General features: G+C 39.9%; 1 protein-coding gene across 1 annotated transcript; it reads left to right on the forward strand.

Moving 5' to 3' along the window:
* Nucleotides 1-1,505: 1,505 nt before the first annotated feature.
* LOC107841734 (receptor kinase-like protein Xa21) lies at nt 1,506-5,741 on the forward strand. Its single transcript, XM_047395966.1, has 4 exons — nt 1,506-2,671; nt 2,749-2,964; nt 3,070-5,061; nt 5,152-5,741. The coding sequence occupies exons 1-4, from the start codon at nt 1,621-1,623 to the stop codon at nt 5,490-5,492; spliced, it is 3,600 nt and encodes a 1,199-aa protein (XP_047251922.1). The 5' UTR covers nt 1,506-1,620; the 3' UTR covers nt 5,493-5,741.
* The last annotated feature ends 19,350 nt before the right edge of the window (nt 5,742-25,091 follow it).

The raw sequence follows: 25,091 nt of genomic DNA on the forward strand, positions 1-25,091 counted from the left end.
GAAGCAAAGGACAGTGAAAAGTATTTTCGAGTAATGTAAATTTTTTAAAAATGTGAATTTTTTGAGTCATGTGAATATGAGTATTGTTAGGGTGGGGAAGAAGGGTAGGGGTGAGGTCATAAGTCACATTTGTCATTTTATGAAAAATGACTTCCTTTGCTCATGAGGAAAGTCATTTTCCATCAAATTGAAGAAAATGAGTTGTTGTGGAAAATATTTTTCCAAAATTTTATTACAACTAAACAAGAAAAAATTGAAAAACATTTTTAAGAAAATATTTTTCAAAAAATATTTTCCATCATACCAAACACACCCTTAATGATAACTCAAGTTTCACCTATATCCACTTGAGTGAACAAAAATTAATAAAGAAAATCTATTCAATTCATTCTTTTTTTTTGGTTTCCCATGGTATCTCCACATCTGGCAGCCGTGAGATTAATCCTCCGTTTCTTTGGTCAGCGCACTAAGCGGTAGAGAACTGACCACAGAGTTTGCTCCATTCATCAGAGATGAGAATCGAACCCCCAACCTCTTGCTTAAGGCTTAGAGTACTGTCTTTTATGGACATATTAAGCTACCAAAATTTCCATGTTTCAGTCTCGCTCTCATTTGTTGCATGCACTATGCTTGACCTGTCTATATGTACATGCTGGTTGTTATTTCATTTCACAGTTGCTTTATAGAAGTTATTTTACAGCTGGATAGGTATATTCCTATAGCAACATAGATAGAATTTAGAGATGTTTTTAATAAGTTCATGGTCCTCAAAAGTTGGAATTCAGATTTTAGTATCGTCGTATCTCTTATATGTGTACTTTCCACTTTGCCTTTCTTAATTCTGCGTTAGGTGGTTTTTTTTGTCGTTGATGTAGCTTAGGTTATTGAAACTTTTATTCTAATAGCTATTGTATGTGTTTCTCTTCATTGAATAAAGATTTGTTTTATCAACATATTTTGAACTTCTTAACTAATTTAATCTTTAAATCGTGTTTCATCGTGAATGCTCGAGATATTGATCACAGCAACAATTGCATTCACTATTGTTGAATGTATAAATATTATCCCTACCAATGTAAATAGACAACAATCACTACCATACATAAATGTGAGCATCCAGTAGTGTGTTATTTCCATAATTGTATAAAACATACATTTGGAATGATCCAATCAAACGGATTAGTCCCTTGCTGTTATATCTTCATTTTATTCTATTATACGCGTTGGGTCCGTGCCTATCTAGTTTAGCTATAAAAGTTAGTGGAAGGCTCCTTTTTGAGTCTTCTTTCTCGGTCTTCCACCTTGAACAAATAAAGAAAATCTATTCAATTCCTTCTTGCTCCTTCAATGAACATGTTATATTTAGCTATAAAAGTTGGTGGAAGACTCCTTTTCGAGTCTTCTTTCTTGGTCTTCCACTTGAACAAATTAAAGTTTCTTTAGTCGTATCATTAGTCTTTAGATGACTTAATTATTAAAATATGTTGGAATGGAAAATTCTCATAAAAAAGATTTTTATAGATTTTAAAATCAAGAAAGAGCAAGAGACCTCTTTGCTATTTAAAGTCTCAAACCCCAACATTACTATCCATATCCATATTCCTACCAATTTATGCAATTATGAAGAATGCTTTCACCTCTTTTCTTTTGTTGCTTCAGTACTATGTTATAAGTAGTTCAGCCATGACCCAATTTAATATCTCCACTGATCAATTAGCTCTTCTTTCCTTGAAATCTAAAATCATTTCGGATCCCTTTCACTTGTTGGAAGAAAGTTGGTCTCCAGCTATGTCTGTTTGTCATTGGGTTGGAGTCACTTGTGGTTCCGGTCACCTCAGAGTGAAATTCATGAATCTTTCCAACATGGCTCTTACGGGTGTAATACCTCGTGAACTTGGGAACCTCACATTTCTTGTTTCTCTTGACTTGGGAGGCAACAATTTCTATGGAAATTTGCCTCAAGAAATGGCATCCGTACGTCGGCTTAGGTTTCTTGATTTGAGTTTCAACAACTTTAGCGGGGAGGTTCCTTCTTGGTTTGGATTTCTACACCAACTTCAAGTTCTAAATCTTAGGAATAATAGCTTCACCGGTTCCATCCCTTCTTCATTTTCTAATATTTCCAAACTTGAGATTTTGAATCTGAAATTCAATTCCATAGAAGGACAAATACCAAAAGTGATTGGAAATCTTATAAACCTTAGAGAATTAAACTTGCGGGCTAACAAGCTCATAGGTTTTATTCCTCCGTCACTCTCAAATTCCTCGAGGTTAGAGACTTTGGAGATGTCTTATAATTCACTTCAAGGAAACATCCCAGAAGGAATGGGCAATCTTCACAGCATGAAACTTCTATCAATACAAGATAATCAACTTACGGGTTCTATACCTTTCACGATTTTCAATATTTCGAAAATTGAATTCATTGCATTTTCAAACAATAGCTTATCAGGATATCTTCCCAATGGTTTATGCAATGGTCTTACAATACTCAAAGGGCTTTATCTATCCAAAAACAATCTTCGCGGTCATATGCCTACAAGCTTATCAAATTGTTCTCAACTTCAAATTTTGTCTTTATCACAAAATGAGTTTGACGGACCAATACATAGTGAAATTGGAAGATTGAGTAACTTGCAGATATTAGAATTCGGAATTAACCATTTCACTGGTATGTTTCATCTAATGAATGCTAGAGCTATTGTATCGTATTACTTCAAAATTTATTTTATTACACATTAATTGCAGGGATAATTCCACAAGAAATTGGAGATCTTGTTAATTTGGTAGAGTTAATCATGGAGAAAAATCAGATTAGTGGCTCTATCCCGATCTCCACATTCAATATCTCATCGCTGCAAATTTTGTCAGTGTGGGAGAACAATTTTAGTGGATTCTTACCGCGGGAGATTGGCAACTTAACCAACATGCAGCATTTACGGCTTAGTGGAAATAAGCTTATAGGTACATATATATAACCAATTAAAATTCAAGAACCTTCTTCATAGATAAGCATTGAGCTAACTAGTTCATCTCACTTGTATTCATTGTTTCTTCATGTGTTGACAGGTGAAATACCTAAAGAGATAAGCAATCTCGTTGAGTTGGAGGAACTTGATCTTTCGACTAATAGTTTTAGTGGTTATCTTGATATGGAGATGTTCAACATATCAAGACTGAGAATAATTAATCTTTCATTCAACAATCTATCAGGAAGCCTCCCACCTAACATATGTTGTATCTTACCCAACATTGAAAGACTCATTCTGGGGGGCATAACCAATCTTGTTGGGACTATTCCTCATTCCATCTCCAATTGTTCCAAACTTACTATTCTAGGTCTTTCAGGCAACAAACTCAGTGGTTTGGTTCCCAATTCTCTTGGACATTTGACTCATTTACAGTACCTAGACTTGGAGAGAAACAATTTAACAAGTGATTCCTCTTTAAGCTTTTTGACTTCCTTAACCAATTGTAGAAATTTAATATTTCTATCTCTATATTTGAACCCTCTTAATGGAATTCTTCCTGCCTCCATGGGGAACCTTTCCACATCTCTTTCAAAAGTTACCGCCAGCAGTTGTAAAATCAAAGGGCGAATTCCAAATGAAATTGGGAACTTAAGCAACTTATTATTCCTCCATCTTTCTGGAAACAGCTTGGTTGGATCGATTCCCACATCAATTGGCAACTTGGAAAATCTTCAGAGCTTTGACTTGAGTAACAACAAATTGACAGGATTTATTAGAGATAATCTTTGTAAATTGCAGCGTTTGGGTACCATTTTCTTGGGTCAAAATCAACTTTCAGGATCTCTTCCAAATTGTTTAGGGAATGTTACTTCCCTTAGAGAGATACACCTGGATTCCAATAAATTGAGTTCCAATATACCATCAAGCTTATGGAATCTTAAGGATCTAATGGTTCTTGACTTATCGTCAAACAACATGGTTGGCTCCTTACCTCCTGAAATCGAAAATTTAAAAGTTGTGACAGAGATACATCTGTCAATGAATCAATTCTCAAAAGGAATTCCTAGTGAAATTGGAGAATTGCAAAATTTGGCGCAACTTTCTTTGAGACACAACAAGTTGCAAGGATCAATACCTGACTCAATGAGCAACATGGTAGGTTTGGAATTCCTAGACCTTTCCCACAATAATATATCTGGAATCATTCCTACGTCTTTGGAGAAACTTCCAAATCTAAAGTATTTCAACGTTTCTTTCAACAAGTTGTATGGTGAAATACCTTCGCGGGGTCCTTTCAAGAGCCTCTCGAGCCAGTTTTTCATCTACAATGAAGCATTGTGTGGTTCTTCAAGGTTTAGTGTCCCTTCATGCCCCATTTCATCAAAGCACAAATCAAATAGGAAAAAATTGCTAGTTATATTTCTTCTTCTTGGACTTGCACTTCTATTTATTCCTATCACCTTTGTGTATGTATGGATAAGGTATAGAAAAGGTAAAAGAGCTCCTCCACAAGTAGATTCATTGTCTACCATAGCAAGAGAAAGAATTTCATACTATGAACTGCTCCAGGCAACTGATGCACTTAGTGAGAGTAATTTGATTGGTTCTGGAAGTTTTGGCTCTGTGTACAAAGGTGCTCTCACAAGCGGGACTCCGATTGCAGTTAAAGTGTTTAATCTGAAATTGGAAGCGGCATTCAAGAGTTTTGATACAGAATGTGAAGTTTTGCGCGGCCTTCGTCATAGGAATCTCATTAAAGTCATCACTAGTTGTTCTAATCTTGATTTTAAGGCTTTAGTGCTCCAGTATATGCCTAATGGGAGTCTTGAGAAGTATTTGTATTCACACAACTACTTCTTAGACATCATGCAGAGACTAAGCATAATGATAGATGTGGCATGTGCATTGGAATATCTCCACCATGGTTGCTCGTTGCCGGTGATTCACTGTAATTTGAAGCCTAGTAATATCTTGCTCGATGAGGATATGGTTGCTCACGTAAGCGACTTTGGTATTTCAAAACTGCTTGGTGACGATGAGAGTGATTTATACACTAAAACCTTAGCAACATTGGGGTATATTGCACCGGGTACGTCTCTTAGTTTTTCTGATTTTTTCCTTTCTCTTTTTTCCAACCTAGAAAGTATATTGCATCTTTATATTAATTGTTTGACTGTAGAGTATGGACTGGATGGATTGGTGTCAACCAAATGTGATGTCTATAGTTACGGAATCATATTGCTGGAAACGTTCACAAGGAGAAAGCCTAATGATTTTGAGGGAGATCTTAGCTTGAAGCAATGGGTGAGTTATTCACTTCCAGAGGCAGTAATGGACGTCGTAGATGCCAACTTAGTAACACCAATGAGTAATTGCTTACATAAGGAGCTAGTTGTTGTGGCATCAATCATGAAACTGGCATTAGATTGTTGTGCTGAATCTCCGGCATTAAGGAGAAACATGAAAGATGTTGTAGGGATGCTACAAAAGATCAAGATTCAACTTCTTGCATGTTGCTGAATCTGTTGTTTCAAATCATTTGTTTGTTGCAAACTTTTGCTTAATTGTGGGATTCCTGTAAAGATGGCTTTTTATTTTTTGTTTTAGCACTTGATTTGTGCATGATTTTGTTGCAATAAATCTAAATTGATCTTGAGACACAATGAAAATCTCAAGGACAAGTAGGAGTGTGCCATATCCCAGTTTCTCCTTCTTCTCCAGTTATGTTTGTCCCTAGCTGTCCAAATTACCAACAAAATGTCTTTAGCACATGATTTGCAGGAGACTGCTCGTCTGGACATTACATCGTGCAGTCTTTTGACACAACATCTCACAAGACATCCCCGGGGAGGGTAGACTGTATGCAAATCTTGAGATGTTGTTTCTGTTAGACCCTCGGCTTAATATTTAGTTTACCGCTGAACCTGAATGGTTGTGCTTCCTTGTATTATAACACTGTGCTGCCTTCTTCATCTAGTTTTCGAACATCAAAGACGTTTTGGTTATTAGTATAGAGGGGCATTGCAGTCTCAAAAAATAGTAGTAATAATATTACATTCAAAATTTCAAATTTAGAGTTCTACAGAGCCTTCAAATTGTAAATACAAATGGAAAGAATTTATCAAGGCTACAAATGACAAGAAATTTTTTCCGTCCACCTCTTGTAGCCTGGTGATCATCAAATAAATCTTAGTATCTTTTCTTTTATGCTTGTCTCAAAGTAGACAAATTTACGTATATAAAAAAAAAAAAAGTATCTTCCTCTTCTTCCCTTCCAAACACTTCTTTCTTCATCTTTGAGCACAAAAAAGTAAAAAAAAAAAAAAATGGTCTCTTCTCTTCTTTCACTTATCTCTAAAAAAAATAAAAAAATTTATGTTTTTCCCACCGCTGAAGCACTTCTTTCACTTATCTCTAATTTTTTTTTTCTAATTGAAATTCAATAGCAATGTAAAGAGAAAGAAATTAAAATTTTTGATTGGTTGAAACTCAATCGATGTTGAAATACTTTTTTCAAATTCATTCTTCACCAATACTTAATAGTATAAAATTTTCTCAAATTTTTACATTGATTTTCTCAAAAATTCAATCTCAAAGATATTTTTTTCGCATATATTTTATAACTTTTCACATCTATTTCATCATTAATTTAATATCTAGAATAGAAATTTGCAATTGTAGGGAGAAAAAGGGAGAGAAAGATGAAAAGAAAAAAAATGAAGAAGAAAGCATTAGAACTGATCTTAGAAAAAGGGGGAGAATCATGAGAAAGGAGGGAATTAAGAAAAATAAAAAGATAAAAGAGATTTAAGTAAAAAAAAAAAGCTAAAAATTTAATATTCCACGCTCCTAAATTGAGTGCAGTGCACGCACTATGCCACATCAGTGTTAAGTCAGTGATTGGGCTTAATTCAAATGTTTTGTGAAGGAGAAAAAGGTTTCAATAGGTACATGGCCTAATTGAGGTGCTTGTATAAAAAAAGTCGAATAGTTGAGGGGCCTGTATATGTATTTAGCCAAAATTTTATGAATTTAATTTTTAGAGATTTTTGTATTGAATCTATTGTATTTATAAAACTATTAGTTAGAACTTACTTTTGGAGAAAATTAAATAAATTTTTATACGTAAATTTGTCTCTGCATTAAAGATATTGGATTCAGATAAACTTAATGTCTCCGCATCCACCACTAATAATGGAAATCATTTTTGCTTGTCTTGGTGGAGAATTTTAATAAAAAATGCGCACAATTGACTTTTGCAAAAGTTGTGATTATTATGTAACTCGCCCCATTCCATGCCCCACGTAACAGAAAAATTCAACTATGAAATGAACCAGTAACTATGACATGAGCCAGTAATCTTTCGGATCCACCAGTTTTAGCTCAGAATTTGTAATGGTAATCGCACAGATGAATCATATTTTTAACGACAGTGACATAAATGAATCAAACTTTTAAGAACCGCTTGGATGAGTCATCTTTAATAAGGGATTGGATGACATATTTAAGCCTTTACCCATTAATAATTTTGAATTTGTTTTGAAATGTGAGAATTTGAAGAGTTGGATGTATCTATATTATATTTATGATCTAATAACAGGAAATAAATCTTTAGCCCACTGTATTTTCTTACTGTTCAGTGTTGTAATTATTTTTAATGAAAAGTATTTCCACTTTAGTTGTTTGGCACTACTCAAGTACTTTACTTAGTGACTGAAGATTTGGGGTGGGTTGCTCCCCAACTCAGGGAGCTGCTCCCAGAATCTTACAAGCAATAAGAACTAGTTAAAGTGGAAGTGCAGGAGTACAGAAAAGTAAAGGCACAGTATTTTTAAATGGAAACTATTGGGATGTTGAAGTTCTTGTGATTGACATAACAAATGAAACATATTAGTTGAAGTGGTCGATTGAACTAATGTGCAGAGACAAGGTAACATAAGTTGATCACTAGAATATATAGACAAGAGTGCTTGAGATCAGGACTAAATGAAATGGTGGATAAATTTGTAATGATTGAACACATGTACAAAAATAAGAAGTTGTGATTGAGTACAACACTTAAAGATAAGCTGAAGAAGGAGTTTTACTCAGATGAGGAGATTGACTTAAAGAAGGACTTCTACTTTACCACAAACTCGGATGAGTCGAAAGATCATTTGAATATAAAAGTCTTATCCATCGAAGGACACTTTGAAGAGTTGTGGTTAAATAGAGAAACTAATTTGCATAATCACTTATGCACTTACAAAGAAAGCAATAGTCAACAAATTATTTTGCAGTCAATAACTTGAAGAAGTCACAGTTGAACCTGTTCCTATATATTACCTAGAGTTAAGGTGTCTTAGACTTTATATATTAGGTTGGTTCTTGAGTTGTATTGTTATTTTATTCTAGTCTCGGTTAATTAGGTTAATCATAAGGGTATTTTAGTAATTTCACTTAAGTTTTTTGTGTTGATGCTTTTAAGGTAGTATAGATTTACTGAAGTTCTTGGTTATGAAGGCGACTTGTTCTTTATCCAGTTCAATTTCTTCATCACTGTTAGATGCCTTCGAAGCCAAAGTTTTCCCAAGAGCTGCTACTTCCTTCTTGACTTCATTAATTTGCATTTCATAAGTCTTCAGATTTTCCACTAGTTCACCCAAAGTCATTCAAGTGAGATCCTTTGCTTCCCTGATGGCAGTAACCTTAACATCCTATTTAGAATTAGGCAATATCCTCAACACCTTTTTAACTTGTTCCTCACTAAGGATGACTTTTCCCAAGGAAGTTAATTCATTTGTTAAAGTGGTAAGTCTTGTCATCATCTCACGAAGATATTCATTTTTCTTCATTTTAAAGGCCTCATATTCAGTAAAGAGAAGAGCATCTGAATTTTATTACTTGAGTGGTGTCCTTATGCACTTTAACCAAGGCATCCTAGATTTTCTTGACAGTGGTACAATTTGACACTCTGTTGTACTCAACTGGAGCTAGTCCACACACTAAAATGTTCTTAGTCTTTGCATTCTTCCTTAATGAAACCAAATCGTCAATAGTAAATTCACCTCTCACTTTCTTGACTTATTCACCATCAATTGATTTCATTGGGATAATTGGGCCATCAGTGATCTTGTCCCACAACTCATAATCTTCTCCTTGAATAAAAATTTCAGTCCTAGCTATCCATCAACTGAAGTAAGAGCCATCACAGAGTAGAGGTTTAGTTATCGATTGACCTTCACTGTGACTAGTAGGTGGTGCGGAATTCATCATATTGATCTTTTTCTAAGGTTCTACCCCTTTTTAAGACAACCTCACTCTGATACCACTGGTTAGAATACGTACCCTACTAATTAAACTTCTTTTAGCCTAGCAGTTGCCTAACAGTGAAACGGGTTGTTGAACGTGACCACGCAAATAGTCTATCCCACCCCAAGGGCCCATACTAAGCCGCTCCCTAACCTACCTGGGGTATTCTAATTGATTTTTATCCTAAAACACTCGACCTCTGGTCCTACCCTAAAAATTATGGGCTATAACACACCGATTTGGCCCAAAAATGACCCATTCTCGCCGTTTTGCCCATTAGACCACCCAAATAGCCTATTCCATTCCAAAGGCCAATACTAGCCTGCTCTAAAGCTTGCCTGGGGTATCTCAATAGATTTTTAGCCAAAAACATATCGGACCCCAAAAATCGTGGGATATAGCACATCGATTTAGCCTGAAGATAGCCCATTCACGCTTCTCACCCGTTTGACTACCCAAATAGCCTATCCCACCCCAAGGGTCCACACTAAGCCTTTCCCCAGTCTGCCTGTGGTAGTCATGTCAATTTTTTTGCCTAAAACACAATTAGACGCCGGTCTCTCCCCCAAAATCGTGTGCTATAGCACACCGATTTGTCCCAAAAATAGCCAATTCGCGTTGTTACGCCCAATTGACCACCCAAATAGCCTATCCCACCCCAAGATCCCACGCTAGGCTGCTCCCCAGCCTGCCTGGGGTGGATCGATTAATTTTCATCCAAAAAAATGATAGGCCCCCAGGCCCACCCCAAAATCCATGGGCTATAGTGCACTAATTTGGCTAAAAAAGGCCTATTCTTGTCGTTTTTCCCGTTTGACTACCCAAATAACCTATCCTACCCAAAGAGACCATATTAGGCATCTTCCCAACCTACTTGGGGTAGCTCAGTTGATTTTCTTCCATAAACATGCCCGGCTCCTAGCCCAGGTAAAAAACCGTGGGCTATAGCACACTAATTTGGCCCCAAAAAGGCCCCGTTCGCAACGTTTGACCACCCAAATAGCCTATCCTACCCTAAGAGCTTATACTAGGCCACTCCTCAGCCTGTTTGGGGTAGCCCAATCGATTGTAGGCCTAAACACATTTGTCCCCAGGTCCCACCCCAAAAACCATAGGTTATAGCAAACCAATTTGACCAAAAAATAGCCCGTTCGCCGTTTCACCCCTTTGACCATCCAAATAGCTTATCCTACCCCTAGAGACCATACTAAGCTGCTACTTTGCCTTCCAGGGGTAGCCCATTGGTTTTTGACTAAAAACAAGATCAACCCCCAGGCCTACCCTAAAAATCGTGGGTTGTAGCATACCAATTTCGCCTAAAAATGGCCTACTCTCGTCGTTTTGCCCGTTTGACGACCTAAATAGCCTATCCCACCCTATGGGCCCATACTAGGCCGTTATCTAACCTTTCTGGGGTAGACCAATTGATTTTTGGCAAAAAACACGCCTGGCCCCTGGGCCCACCCCAAAAACTGTGGGCTATAACACACAAATTTAGCCCCAAAACGACCCATTCTTATCGTTTTGCTCGTTTGACCACCCAAATAGCCTATCCCACCCCAAGGGCCCATACTAGGCTACTTCTCAGCTTGCCTGGGGAAGCTCGATCAATTTTCAGCCAAAAACACGTCGGACTCCAAAAATAGTGGGCTATAGCACATCGATTTAGACTAATAATGACCCATTTGCGGCGTCTTGCTTTGACCACCCAAATAGCTTATCCCACCGCAAGGGTCCACACTAGGCCCCTCCCCAGCCTGCATGTGGAAGCCCGATTGATTTTTGACAAAAAATATGCTCAGATTTGGGGCACATCGATTTGGCCCAAAAATAGCCCGTTCATGCCATTTCTCCCGTTTGGCTTCCCAAATAGCCTATCCCTCCCTAAGGGCCCATACTAGGTCATTTTCGAGCATACCTGGGGTAGCCAAATCAATTTTTGGCTAAAAACACGCTCGAACCCCTGGCCCACCCCAAAAACCTACGACTATATCACACCGATTTATCCCAAAAATGACCAGTTCACACCGTTTTACCTATTTAATCACCCAAATAGCCTATCCTCCCCCAAGGGCCCATACTAGGCTGCTCTCTAACTTGCTTGGGCAACTCGATCTAGTTTCGGCCAAAACCATGCCCCATGCCCACCCCAAAAACTGTGGCCACTGATTTGGCCCAAAAATGGCCCATTCGTGCCGTTTCGCCATTTTGACCACCCAAATAACCAATCCCACTCCAAGGGTCCACACTAGGCCGCTCCCCCACCCACCTGGGGTATCTCGGTTGATTTTTAGCCAAAATCACACTGGCCATCAAGCCCGCCGCGAATATTATAGGCTATAGCATACCATTTTGGTCTGAAAATGGTCTATTCACATCATTTTGCCCGTTTGACCATCCAAATAGCCTATCCTATCCCAAGGGCCCACACTAGGCCGCTCCCCAGCCTGCCTTGGGCAGCCGATCAATTTTTGGCCAAAAACACACCCAGCTTCTATGACCCACCCAAAAAACTATGGGCTATAGCTCCCCGATTTAACCAGCAAATGGCTCGTTCGTGCCATTTTGCCCGTTTGACCACTTAAATAGCCTATCCTATCCTAAGGGTCCATACTAGGCCACTCCCCAGCCTACCTAGTGCAGACCGATTGATTTTCATCCAAAAAGGCCACCGACCCCAAAACCACCCCAAAAATCATGGGCTATAGCACATCGATTTAGCCCAAAAATTATCCGTTCTCGCCGGTTCGCCCTTTTTACCACCCAAATAACCAACCTGGGGCATATCAGTCAATTTTTGGCCGAAATCACACCCTTTCATCTGGCCCATCCCTAATATCATGGGCTATATCACACTGATTTAGCCCAAAAATGGCTCGTTCATGCCGGTTCACCATCTAAATAACTAATCCTACCCCAAGAGTCCACAGTAGGCTGCTCCCTAGCCTGTTTGGGGTAGCTCAATCGATTTTCGTCCAAAATTACACCCGACCCTCGGGCCCACCCTAAATATCATGGGTTAGAGCATACTATTTTGGTTAGAAAATGGCTTGTTTTCGCCATTTCGCCCGTTTGACATCCTAAATAGCCTATCCCACCCTAAGGGCCTACACTAGGTCGCTTCTCAGCCTGTTTGGGGTAGTCCAATGGATTTTTGGCTGAAAAAATGCTTGGACCCTGGGACCACCCTAAAAACCGTGGGCTATAGCACACCAATTTAGCCTGAAAATGGCCTGTTCATGCCGTTTCGCCCGTTCGACCACCCAAATAGTCTATCCCACCCCATAGGCCCAAACTAGGCTTCTTCCCAGCTTTCCTGGGGTAGCCCAATCAATTTTCATCCAAAAACATGCCAGACCCCTAGGCTAAATACCCAAAAATTATGGGCTATAGCGCATCGATTAGGATAAAAAATAGCCAATTTGTACCGTTTTGCCCGTTTAACCACCCAAATAGGCTATCCCACCCCAAGAGCCTACCTGGGAAAGCTCGGTCAATTTTTAGCCTAAAATACACCCTAGGGAAGCCTAGTCAATTTTGGGTCAAAATACTCCTGAACCCAGGGCCCAACCAAAACCGTGGGCTATAGCACACTAATTTTGGTTGAAAATGGACCGTTCGTGCTATTTTACTCATTTGACAACCCAAACCGTATAGAAAACTGAAATGACCCATACTAGGCCTCTCTTCAACCCCCTGGGGTAGCACGGTCAATTTTTTGCAAAATCATATTTGAATCCCGGGCCCACCCTAAAACCATGGGCTATAGCATATCAATTTAGCCCATAAATGGCCCATTTTCTCCGTTTCACCCATTTGACCATCCAAACTGCACTGAAAACCAATATGGCCTATACTAGGCCGCTCCCTGCCTTTCTGGAGAAGCCCAATCAATTTTTCCAAAAAATCACACCTAGACCCCGGGCTTATCCCAAAAACCGTGGGCTATCCACACTGATTTAGCCCCAAAATGGCCCATTTGTGTTGTTTTACCCGTTTGACCATCCAAACCACATAAATAAGAAAAATGACCCATACTTGGCCGCTCTCCAGACCTCCTAGGGCATGTCGATAAATTTTTGGCTAAAATCATGCTTGAAGCCAGGCCTACCCCAAAAATAGTGGATTATAACACACCGATGGTGCCCTAAAGTGGCCTATTCATGTTTTTCCCCTATTTGACCAACCAATTCGCACAGACAACAAAAATAGCCCACACTAGGCTGTTCCTCAGCCTCTCTGGGGTAGCCCAATCAAATTTTGGCCAAAATCACACTGATCCTGGGCCCATCCCGAAAACCATGGGCTATTGCACATTGATTTAGCCTAAAAATGGTCTGTTCATCCCGTTTTACCTGTTTGACCACCTAATTCACATATTAAAAAAATGGCCCATACTAGGTCGCTACCCAACCTTCCTAGGGCAGCTCGATCGATTTAAAAAAAAATGCACTTGGGCCTACTCTAAAAGTCATGGGCTATAGCACACCAATTTGGCTCGAAAATGGCCCGTTTAGGCTATTTCGCACATTTGACCAACCAAACTGTAGAGAAAATCAAAATAGCCTACACTAGGCCGCTTCCCAGCCTACTTGGTCTAGCCTAGTCAATTTTTAGCAAAAATCACACCCGGACCCTAGGTCCACCCCCAAAATCATGGGCTGTAAAACACCGATTTGGCCTGAAAATGCCCCATTCATACTGTTTCGCCAGTTTGACAGCCCAAACCACACAGAAAATAAAAATAGCCCACTCTAGGCCGCTCCCCTGCCTCCTTAGGGAAGCCTAATTAATTTTTGGCAAAATTCACGCTCGGACCCAAGGGCCACCCTAAAAACCGTGGGCTCTAGTACACCGACTTTGCCTGAAAAAGGCCCGTTCATGCTATTTTTCTAGTTTGACCACCCAAACTACATAGAAAATCAAAATTGCCCTCACTAGGCTGCTCCCTAGCCTATCTGGGGTAGCTCAATCGATTATCGACATAAATCACGCCCGAAACCTGGGACCACGCTAAAAACCATAGGCTATAACACACCGATTTAGCCTAAAAATTGCTCGTTTATATTGTTTCACCTATTTGACCATCTAAACCGGGTAGAAAATAAAAATGGCCCACACTAGGTCTCTCTCAGACTCCCTAGGGCAGCCCGGTCGATTTTTGACTAAAATTACAAATGGTCCCTGGGATCACCCCCAAAACTACATGCTATAGCACACCTATTGGCTTGAAAATGACCCTTTCATACCGTTTTACCTGTTTGATCACCAAACCACACTGAAAATAAAAATTTCCAATACTGGGCCGCACTCCAGCCTCTTTGAGGCAGCCCAGTCGATTTTTTACAAAAATCACACCTGGACCCCGTGACCACCCCAAAAACCGTGGGCTATAGTACATTAATTTATCCGAAAAATAGCTTGTTCAAGTTGTTTTGCCCGTTTGACCACCCAAACCGTACAAAAAACAAAAATAGCCTATACTAGGATGATTCCCAGCCTTGCTGGGGAAGCTCGATTAATTTTTTGGCTAAACTTAGTCCCTGACCCCTGTCACACCCCTATTTTTGACCACCGCAACCCCGCTAGGGAGTTGGTTTTAGATAAAATGGATTTTTCCAATTAAAGTTACGTTTTGAAAAGGAATTATTTATTTTACAGAGTCGCCACTTGGAATTGAGTTTGGGTGTTCCAAGTCACCTTATTGAATCCCTATTCAAAAGGAAATGACTCTAAATTTTGGTCTGCGATATAGAAATCTAGATAAGTAATTCTATTGACCGAGGGAAAGGTGTGAGGCACCCCTCGAATCCCGTGGTTTTAGCGTGGTCACTTTAATGACTTGTATCTGGCTTAAATTAATCTTTTAGATATTTATAATTTTTGTTAATCTAAAAGTGATTTCTATCCCGCTTTTATTTATTTTTGAATTATTTAATTATATTAATGTGTGGCTTGCCGGTAGCAGTGCTTTTCGATCATGCCACGGGTTTGGATATATCTCTCGCGCATTTGTGACATTTATGGATCGTTTTCATTTTTCCCAAGTCTAAGTAAGCATCTAATAGGTTTAGAATCTACCCAACCCAACTCAATCGGCTTCAAATGGTAAGTTAAATTTTATTATAACGAATGGTCGGTAGCAGGGCTTTCCAACTTCATCGTTAGTTTCCACTTGTATATTAAATTCTTAATTTTGTAAAGATCAAGAACGTAAATCATTCTTTTTCAAGTTCGCTCACTTACAAATGAGTTTTCTCTCTCTTTTATTTTACTATTGTAAAATTATTGTAATAAGGTTTGGAAAAGTGTGCATTCCATTTTGGCTCCATCAGCCCCTTTTTAATTAATTAAACCCTTAGAAATTAATGCAGGCTGAAAACGTTTTTGGAACATAAAGATAAGAGATATCGAACTAAGAATTGATGCAACAACTATGACAAAACCTCATAATGTCGAACTAACAATTACAGATACTACAAAATAGAATGTACAATCCCCCCAATAAAAACAATTTAAACAAATACTCCAACAAACTACGTGTAAGGCTTTGAGAAACATACAATTTATTATAATATATCATTTGTAGTGTTTAAATTATTCTGTTCCTGTAAACTTAAGCACTATATGCCATAACCCCCACATATTTCCTTAATCTCTATATTTAAACTACTAAACAAGTGATTTTATGATTTAGGAGTGACGGTTAAATCAAGAACTAGAGAGAAAATGACCAAACAAAATATTAATCTATAGTCCCTTTTTAGCTAAAAAAAATTACTTATAATAACGGACATGAAATAAATTAATTGCCATTCGAACACAGAAAATACTAACATGTGAAATCCACTATTTACCAAAACATTAAAACCCATTTATACAATTTCTTAGCCAATACATGAAAAAGAAAACAACAAAGGCTCTAATGTATTAAAAAAAAACAAAAAAAAAATTATTTTAGAACGCAAAGGAAAATTCACAAACCGTACTTTGTTAACTGATTCTGACTTTGAAAATTTAACGTTGCTACTAATTGGATCATACTTATAAGTACCTAAATCTAAATAACAGAAAATTTAATGGTGATTTAAGCATGGGAGCATTTTTTAAAAAACTACGTGATTAGAAATTCTCATTTATCAAAAATGGAACCAAACAAATATAAGTCATGTTAACTGTTCCTTTTGTTTTCCCTTTTTTTTTTGCATGCATGCACGCATATAGGTCTAAGATTCTAGTTACAACGTAATTGTACTAATCGCATGTCAACCGAATACAACGTTACATCTTTTAACGCTAATGAATCTAACGACTATCTCATTTAGAATTCAATCAAATTTAAATTAGTTAATGTTGCTTCGGAATAGCAACTAGTTATAAATGACAACATAAAGTAAACTATATAAAAATAATGAATTATACATAACGAACAATAGAAAAAGTCATGGAAATTATAACTTTATTCGCACTCCAATTCGCATAGAAAACTTATAAATTAAATCGTATGAATTCGACGAGAACCTGTATCACGAATTGAAGCGGGTAAAGAAATATAACGCCGTCACCGAAAACTCAACGAGACCCCAACTTTTCTTTTCTGTCGCGGGTGTTTCTTCTTCTTCTTTTCTCTTTGTTTTCTTATTTTTCTTTTTGTCCATATGGTTTCTTTTTTTTGGTTGTCCGTTTGTGTGTTTATATATTGGGGATTGTATGTGTGTGTTGTGCGCATGGGGAATTGGGGGAATTGGGCGTAACATAAGGGAAAAGTGGAAGACATGGGGAGAATTAAGGGGAGTCGGAAGATTGGGTAGTTTTAGGATAAGTTTTTTCCTTTTTTTTTAATTAATATTTTAAATAAAATAAAAATAATAAAATATATTTAAAACTAACAAAATACAAAATAAGTTAAATAACTAGTCTTCGAAATATAATTAAGAAATATTAATATCACTAGATTCTTTATTAAAAATTAAAAGAAAAACAAAAATATAATTTAGATTATTTTTTAAAAAATAAATAAATAAAAAATAAAAAATAAAACCTTATTTAAAATGTGATTCTATTTTTTTTGTTTTCAAAATTATTAAAACAAACCTTGTAAAATAGGATGAACTTAAAATATCTAATTTAGACCTTAAAAAAAATAAAAAAAATTGAATACTAAAATGATATAAAAACATTAGGTTTGGTCAAAAATTAGGTGTTTACAACCCCGAGCCCACCCTGATACTCGTGGGCTATAACACAATTATTTGGTCAAAAAATGACCCATTCGTTCCGTTTCGCCTACTTGACCACCCAAATCACACAGAAAACCAAAATGACCCACACTAGGCCTCTTCCCTGGATAGCCTGGTTGATTTTTGAAGAAAATCACACACGGACCCGAGCATACCCCCAAAACTGTGGGCTATAGCACACAAATTTAGCTCAAAAATGGCGTTTTCGCGCTGTTTCACCCATTTGACCAAGAAAGCTGCATAGAAAACCAAATGGCCCGCACTATGCCGCTCCCTATCATCACTAGGGCAATCTAGTCAGTTTTTTGACAAAATCATGCCCAAAGCCCGTGCCCATCCAAAAAAACACAGGCTATAACATACTGATTTGGCCTAAAAGTTGGTCGTTCGAGCTGTTTCACCCGTTTGACCACCCAAAACACACAGAAAACCCAAATGGCCCACATTATGCCGCTCACCAGCCTCCTTGGGCAGCCCGATCGATTTTCAGCCAAAATCACTCACGGACTCTAAGCCCAACTCAAAATTTGTGGGCTATAGCACATAGATTTGGCTTGAAAATGGCCTTTTCGCATCGTTTCACCCGTTTAACTAAGAAACCGCACAGAAGACCAAAATGGCCCATACTATGTCGCTCCTCAGCCACCCTGAGGCAGACCAGTATGTTTTTTGTCAAAATCATTCCCGAACCTCGGTTCCACCCCAAAAATCATGCACTATAGCACATCGATTTGGCCTAAAAATGGTCCGTTCATGCTGTTTCACCTGTTTGACCACCTAAACCGCACAAAAAAATAAAATGGCCCACACTAGGGTGCTCCCCAGCCTCCTTGGGTTGTCTAATCTTTTTTCAGCCAAAATCATGCCCGAACCCAAGGCTCACCCTAAAAACCGTGGGCTATAGCACATCGATTTGGCGCCAAAATGGCCCGTTCATTCCATTTATTCCATTTTACCACCCAAACCGCACAGAAAACCAAAATAGCACAAATTAGGCCACACTCTAACCTCCCTGCAGTAGACCGATCAATTTTTGGCCAAAATTATGCCTGAACCCCGAGCCCACCCTAAATATCGTGGACTATAGCACACCAATTATTCCAAAAAATGGTCCGTTTTCACCGTTTCGCTAGTTTTACCATCCAAATCACACAGAAAGCCAAAATAGCCCACACTAGGATGCTCCGCAGCCTCTTAGGGGAAGGCCGATTGATTTTTGGCCAAAATCACACCCGAACCCCATGCCAGCTTTTAAAATCGTGGGCTATAACACATCGATTTGGCAAAAAAAGCCCATTCATATTATTTCGTCCGCTTGACAATTCAAACTACCCAAAAAACCAAAATGGCCTATACTAGGCTGCCCTACAGCTTCCCTGGAGCTGTCCGATCAATTTTGGACATAAATCACGCTCGGACCTCGGGCCTACCCCAAAAACTAAGGGTAATAACACACCAATTTGGCTAAAAAATGGCCCTTTCATGCAGTTTCACCCGTTTAACCACCCAAACCATACAGAAAACGAAAATGGCCCATACTAGGCCGCTTCCTAGCCTCACTAGGGCAGCCCGATCGATTTTTCTCAACAATCATGCCCGGACCTCGGGTCCAGCCCGAACATTGTGGGCTATAACATATTGATTTATTTAAAAAATAGCCCGTTCATGTCGTTTTGCCCATTGACCACCGAAACTACTTAAAAAACTAAAATGGCCCACACTAGGCCGCTCCCCAGCCCCTTTGGGATGTCTGGTCTGTTTTTGTCCGAAATCAAGCCCATAACCAAGGCCCACCCAAAAAATGTGGGCTATAACACATCGATTTGGCCTGAAAATGGCCTATTCACACCATTTTGCCTGGTTGACCAACCAAACTGCACAGAAAACAAAAATGGCCCACACTAGACTGCTCTTCATCCTTCCTAGGGCAGCCCGATCGTTTTTTCGCAAAAACCACACCCGGACCCTTGGCCACCCTAAAAAACCTGGGCTTTAGCACACCAATTTGGCCCAAAAATTTCTCGTTCACGCTGTTTCATTGTTTTGACCACCCAAACCGCACAAAAAAACCAAAATTGCCCATATTAGGCCACTCCCCAGCCTCTTTGGTTCAGCTCAGTCAATTTTTAGCTAAATCATGTCCGGACCCTAGGCCCACCCCAAAAACCATGATGCACACCGATTTGGCTCAAAATTGCCTGTTTGAGTCATTTCGCCCATTTAACCACTAAAACCAAATAGAAAAACAAAATGGCCCACATTAGGCCGCTCCCCAGCCTTACTGGGGCAACCTAGTCAATTTTTGGTAAAAATCACGCCCAGACCCTAGGTCCACCCCAAAAATCATGGGCTATAGCACACGAATTTGGCCCGAAAATAGGCCGTTTACGCTATTTCGCCTGTTTGACCATGCAAATCACACAGAAATCCAAAATGGCCCATACTAGGCCACTCTTCAGCCTCCTTGGGGAACCCCGGTCGATTTTAAGGAAAAATTATGCCTGGATCTCGGGCCGACCTCGAAAACTGTGGGCTATAGCACACTAATTTGTCACAAAAAGGGCCCTTTTACTCCGTTTTGCCCATTTGACCACCCAAACCCCATAGAAAACTAAAATGGCCCATACTAGGCCACTCTCCAGCCTCCCTAGGGCAGCTTAATCGATTTTTAACAAAAATTATGCTCGGACCCTGGGCCCAACCAAAAAATCGTGGGCTATAGCACACCGATTTAGCCTGAAAATGGACTGTTCACACTGTTTCACCCATTTCACCACCTACTCCTCACAGAAAACCAAAATGACCCACGTCTGGGGTAGTTCGGTCAATTTTTGACAAAAATCTCGCTCGGACCCACCTTGAAAATCGTGGGCAATAGCACACCAATTTGGCCCAAAAAGGTTCGTTCATGTCATTTCGTCTGTTTGACCACCCAAATAGCATAGAATACCAAAACGGCCCATACTAGGCCGCTACACAACCTCCCTAGGGGAAGTTTAGAAAATTTTTAACATAAATCACGCTCGGACCTAGGGACCAGCCCTAAAATTGTTGGCTATAACATATCAATTTAGCCCGAGAATGGCCAGTTCGTGGCATTTCGCCTATTTGACCAACCAAATCGTATAGAAAACAAAAATAGCCTATGCTAGGCTGCTCCACAGCGTCCTTGGATTGCCCGATCAATTTGTGGCCAAAATCATGCCTTGATCTCGGGCCCACCCCAAAAACCGTTGGCTATAGCACACCAATTTTGCCCCAAAATTACCAATTCGCGCCATTTTTCCTTTTAACCACCCAAACTGCATAGAAAACCAAAATGGCCCATATTAGACCACTCTCCCGCCTTCAGCCATAATCACATCCGAACCCTAGCCCCACCTCAAAAATCATGGTCTATAGCACACCGATTTATCCCAAAAATGGCTCGTTTACGCTGGTTTGCCCTTTTGATTACCCAAACCGCATAGAAAACTAAAATGACCTACTCTAGGCCGTTCCTCAGCCTCCCTGGGTCTGCTTGATAGATTTTGGGACAAAATCACGTCCGGACCCTGGGCCCTCCCCCAAAAACATGGGCTATAGTACACCAAATTATCTAAAATAAGGCCAGTTTGCGCTGTTTCGCCCGTTTGACAATCCAAACCACACAAAAAATCAAAATGACCCATAATAGTATGATCCACAACCTTTCTGGGGCATTCTAGTCAATTTTTGGCATAAATCACGCCCGGACCTAGGGCTACCACAAAAACCATGGGTTATAGCACATTGATTTATCCCGAAAATGGACCATTCGTGCCTTGTCGCTCATTTAACCAACCAAACTACATAGAAAACCAAAATATCCCACACTAGGCTGCTCCCCAGCCTCCCTGGGGCAGCTGATCAATTTTTGGCCAAAATCACGCTCGGACCCCAGGCCCACTGAAAAAGTCATGGGCACACCAATTTGTCCAGAAAACAACATATTCTTGTCGTTTCGCCTGTTTGACCTCCCCAACCTTTTAGAAAACTAAAATGGCTCACACATAGTCGTTCCACGACCCCTTGGGGCTGCTCAATAAATTTTTGGCCAAAATAACGACTGGAATCGGGTCCCACCCCAAAAATCTTAGGCAATAGCATACCGATTTGGCCCAAAAATGGCCTGTTCATGTCGATATGTTTATTTGACCACCCAAACTGTACAAAAATACAAAATGGACACACTAGACCGCTCTCCAGCATCCTTGGGGAAGCCCAATTAAATTTTGGCCAAAATAACTCCCAAACCCCGGGCCAACCTAAAAATTGTGGTCTATATCACTCCAATTTGGCTAAAAAATGGCCCATTCATTCCGTTTTGCCGGTTTGACCACCCAAACCTTACAGAAAACCAAAATGACCCTCACTATGTTGCTCCCTAGCCTACGTGTGGTAGCTCGGTCAATTTTCTGCTAAAATTACGCTCAAAATCTAGGACCACCCAAAAAAACATGGGCTATAGCTCACCGATTTGGCCCAAAAATGGCTTGTTTGTGTCATTTTGCCTGTTTGCCTACCCAAATCGCATAGAAAACCAAAATGGCGCACACTCAGCCACTCCTCAGTCCCTTGTGGTAGCTCGATCAATCTTCGAAAACAATCACACTAGAATCCTTGGCCCACCCCAAAAACCATGGGCTGTAGACACTGATTTGGTACAAAAATGGCTACTTTGCGCTATTTCGCTCGTTTGACCACTCAAACTGCATATAAAATCAAAGTGGCCCACACTAGGCCACTAATCAGTATCCTTGGGGAAATCTATTCAATTTTCGACTAAAATCACACTCGAACCCGGAGGCCACCCTAAAAATCGTGGGCTATAGTAGACCAATTTGGTTCAAAAATGACCCATTCACGTTATTTCTCCCATTTGAACATCCAAAATGCACAGAAAACCAAAATAGACCATACTAGGCTGCTAGATATCATCCTTGGGGAAGCCAGGTCGATTTTCAACCAAAATAATGAATGGACCCCAGGATCACCCCAAAAACCATAGGCAATAGTACACCAACTTGGCTAAAAAATGGCCCGTTTGCACCGTTTCGCTTGTTTAACCACCTAAACCACACAGAAAATAAAAATGCCTCACACTAGGCCACTTCCAAGCATCCCTGGGGTAGCCTGGTCAATTTTTTGTAAAAATCACACCAGGACCCTAGGCCCACCCCAAAACCCATGGGTAATAGCGCATCGATTAAACCAGAAAATAGCCCGTTAGTGTTGTTTCGCTCGTTTGACCACCAAAACTACATAGAAAACCAAAATAGCACACACTAGTCTACTTTCTACCCTTAGTAGAGTAGCTTGGTCAATTTTTGGGTAAAATCACGCTCGTACCCGTGAGCCACCCCAAAAAATGTCGGCTATAGCACACCGATTTGGCTAAAAAAATGGCTTATTCGGGATGTTTTACCTGTTTAACCACCCAAACTACAAAAAAAAACAAAATGGCCAATACTGAACCACTTTCCAGTATCCCTGGCGTAGCCTGATCAATTTTTGGCAAAAATCACGCCCGAACTCAAGGCCCACCCCAAAAATTGTAGGCTATAGCACATCGATTTGGCCCAAAAATAAATCGTTGTTTTACCCATTTGATAACCTAAATCGTACAAAAAGCCAAAATGGTCCACACTAGTCCGATCCTCAGCCATTTTGAGGTAGTCTAATCGATTGTCGACAAAAATTATAATCGAATCCCAGGCTCACCCTAAAAACTGTGGGCTCTGGCACACCAATTTGGCCTAAAAATGGCCCATCTAATTTACTTCCCAGCCCCCCTGGAGTATCTTGGTCGATTTTATGCCCAAATAACGCCCATACCTCTGAGCCACCCCAAACAATGTGGTCTATAACACACCGATTTGGCTTGAAAATGGCCAGTTCGGGATCTTTTGCCTGTTTGACCACCCAAACCATACCAAAAAACAAAATGGTCAATACTGAGCCGCTTTCCAGCCTCCCTGGGGCAGCCTGATTAATTTTCGGACAAAATCACGCCTAAACTCAAGGCCCACCCCAAAAATTGTAGGCTATAGCACATCGATTTTGCCTGAAAATAACTCGTTTATGTTGTTTCACCTGTTTGATCACCTAAATCGCACAGAAAATGAAAACATCTGACACTAGTCCACTTCTCTGCCTTCTTGGGGTAACCCAATTGATTATCGGCAAAAATCACATCAGGATCCCAGGATCACCTTAAAAACTGTGGGCTATGACACACTGATTTGACCAGAAAATTGCCCATTCACACCGTTGTACCTATTTTACCACTCAAACCACATAGAAAAATCACTAGGAGGTTCTCCAGCCTCCCTGGGGAAGCTCGGTTGATTTTCGGCCAAAATCACACCTGGACCTTAGTTCCACCCCAAAAATCGTAGGTTATAGCACACCAATTTTGCTCGAAAATGGCATGTTCACGCCATTTCACCACTTGACCACCTAAACTGCATAGAAAATCAAAATTACCCATACTAGGCCGCTTCTCAGCCTCCCTACAGCAGCCATGTCAATTTTTGGCGAAAGTGATACTTGGACCCTAGGCCCACCGCGAAAATCGTGGCCTATAGCAAATTGATTTAGCCTGAAAATGGCTCATTTTTTTCATCCGTTTGATCACCTAAATCATACAGAAAACCAAAATAACTCATACTAGGCCACTCTCCAGCCTCCCAAATGCAGCCTGATAGATTTCTGGCTAAAATAACGCCCGAACCCCAGGCCCACCCCAAAAACTGTGGGCTATAGCTTTCTAATTTGGCCGGAAAATGGCCTGTTCACGCCGTTTCACCCGTTTGACCACTAAAATCGCATAGAAAACCAAAATGGCCTACACTAGAACGATCTTCAAACTCCTTGGGGCATCCCAATCGATTTTTGAGAAAAATAATGCCCGAAACCTTGGCCCACCCTAAAAACCTTAGGCTTTAGCATACCAATTAGGCCTGAAAATGGCCCGTTCACGTCTTTTCACTGGTTTGACCACCCAAACTGCACAGAAAACCAAAATTTCCTACATTAGGCCGCTTTCTAGCCTATCTGGGAAAACTCTATTGATTTTTGTCTAAAATCATGTCCTAACTCTGGGCGTACCCTGAGAACCATGGGCACAACACACTAATTTGGCTCGAAAATGGCCCGTTTGCATTGTTTCACCCGTTTGACCACCCGAACCAAACAAAAACCAAAATAACCTATATTTGGCTGCTCTCCAGGCTCCCTAGAGCAGCATAGTCAATTTTTGGTAAAAATCACGTCGGACCCCAGGCCTACTTCAAAAATCATGGGCTATAGCACACCAATTTGTTTCAAAAATGGCCCGTTCGCGCCATTTCGCCCGTTTGACTATGTAAACCGCACAAAAATCCAAAATGACCCACACTAAGCCACTTTTCAGCCTCTCTGAGGTAGCTCAATCAATTTTTAGCCAAAATCAAGATTGGATTCTGGGTCGATCCTAAAAACTGTAGGCTATTGGACATCGATTTGTCTAAAAACTGGTCCTTTTACTACTCTATTTGTCCCTTTGACCACCCAAACTACACAAAAA

This window comes from Capsicum annuum, chromosome 9, assembly GCF_002878395.1.
Source record: "Capsicum annuum cultivar UCD-10X-F1 chromosome 9, UCD10Xv1.1, whole genome shotgun sequence".
Classification (NCBI taxonomy): domain Eukaryota; kingdom Viridiplantae; phylum Streptophyta; class Magnoliopsida; order Solanales; family Solanaceae; genus Capsicum; species Capsicum annuum.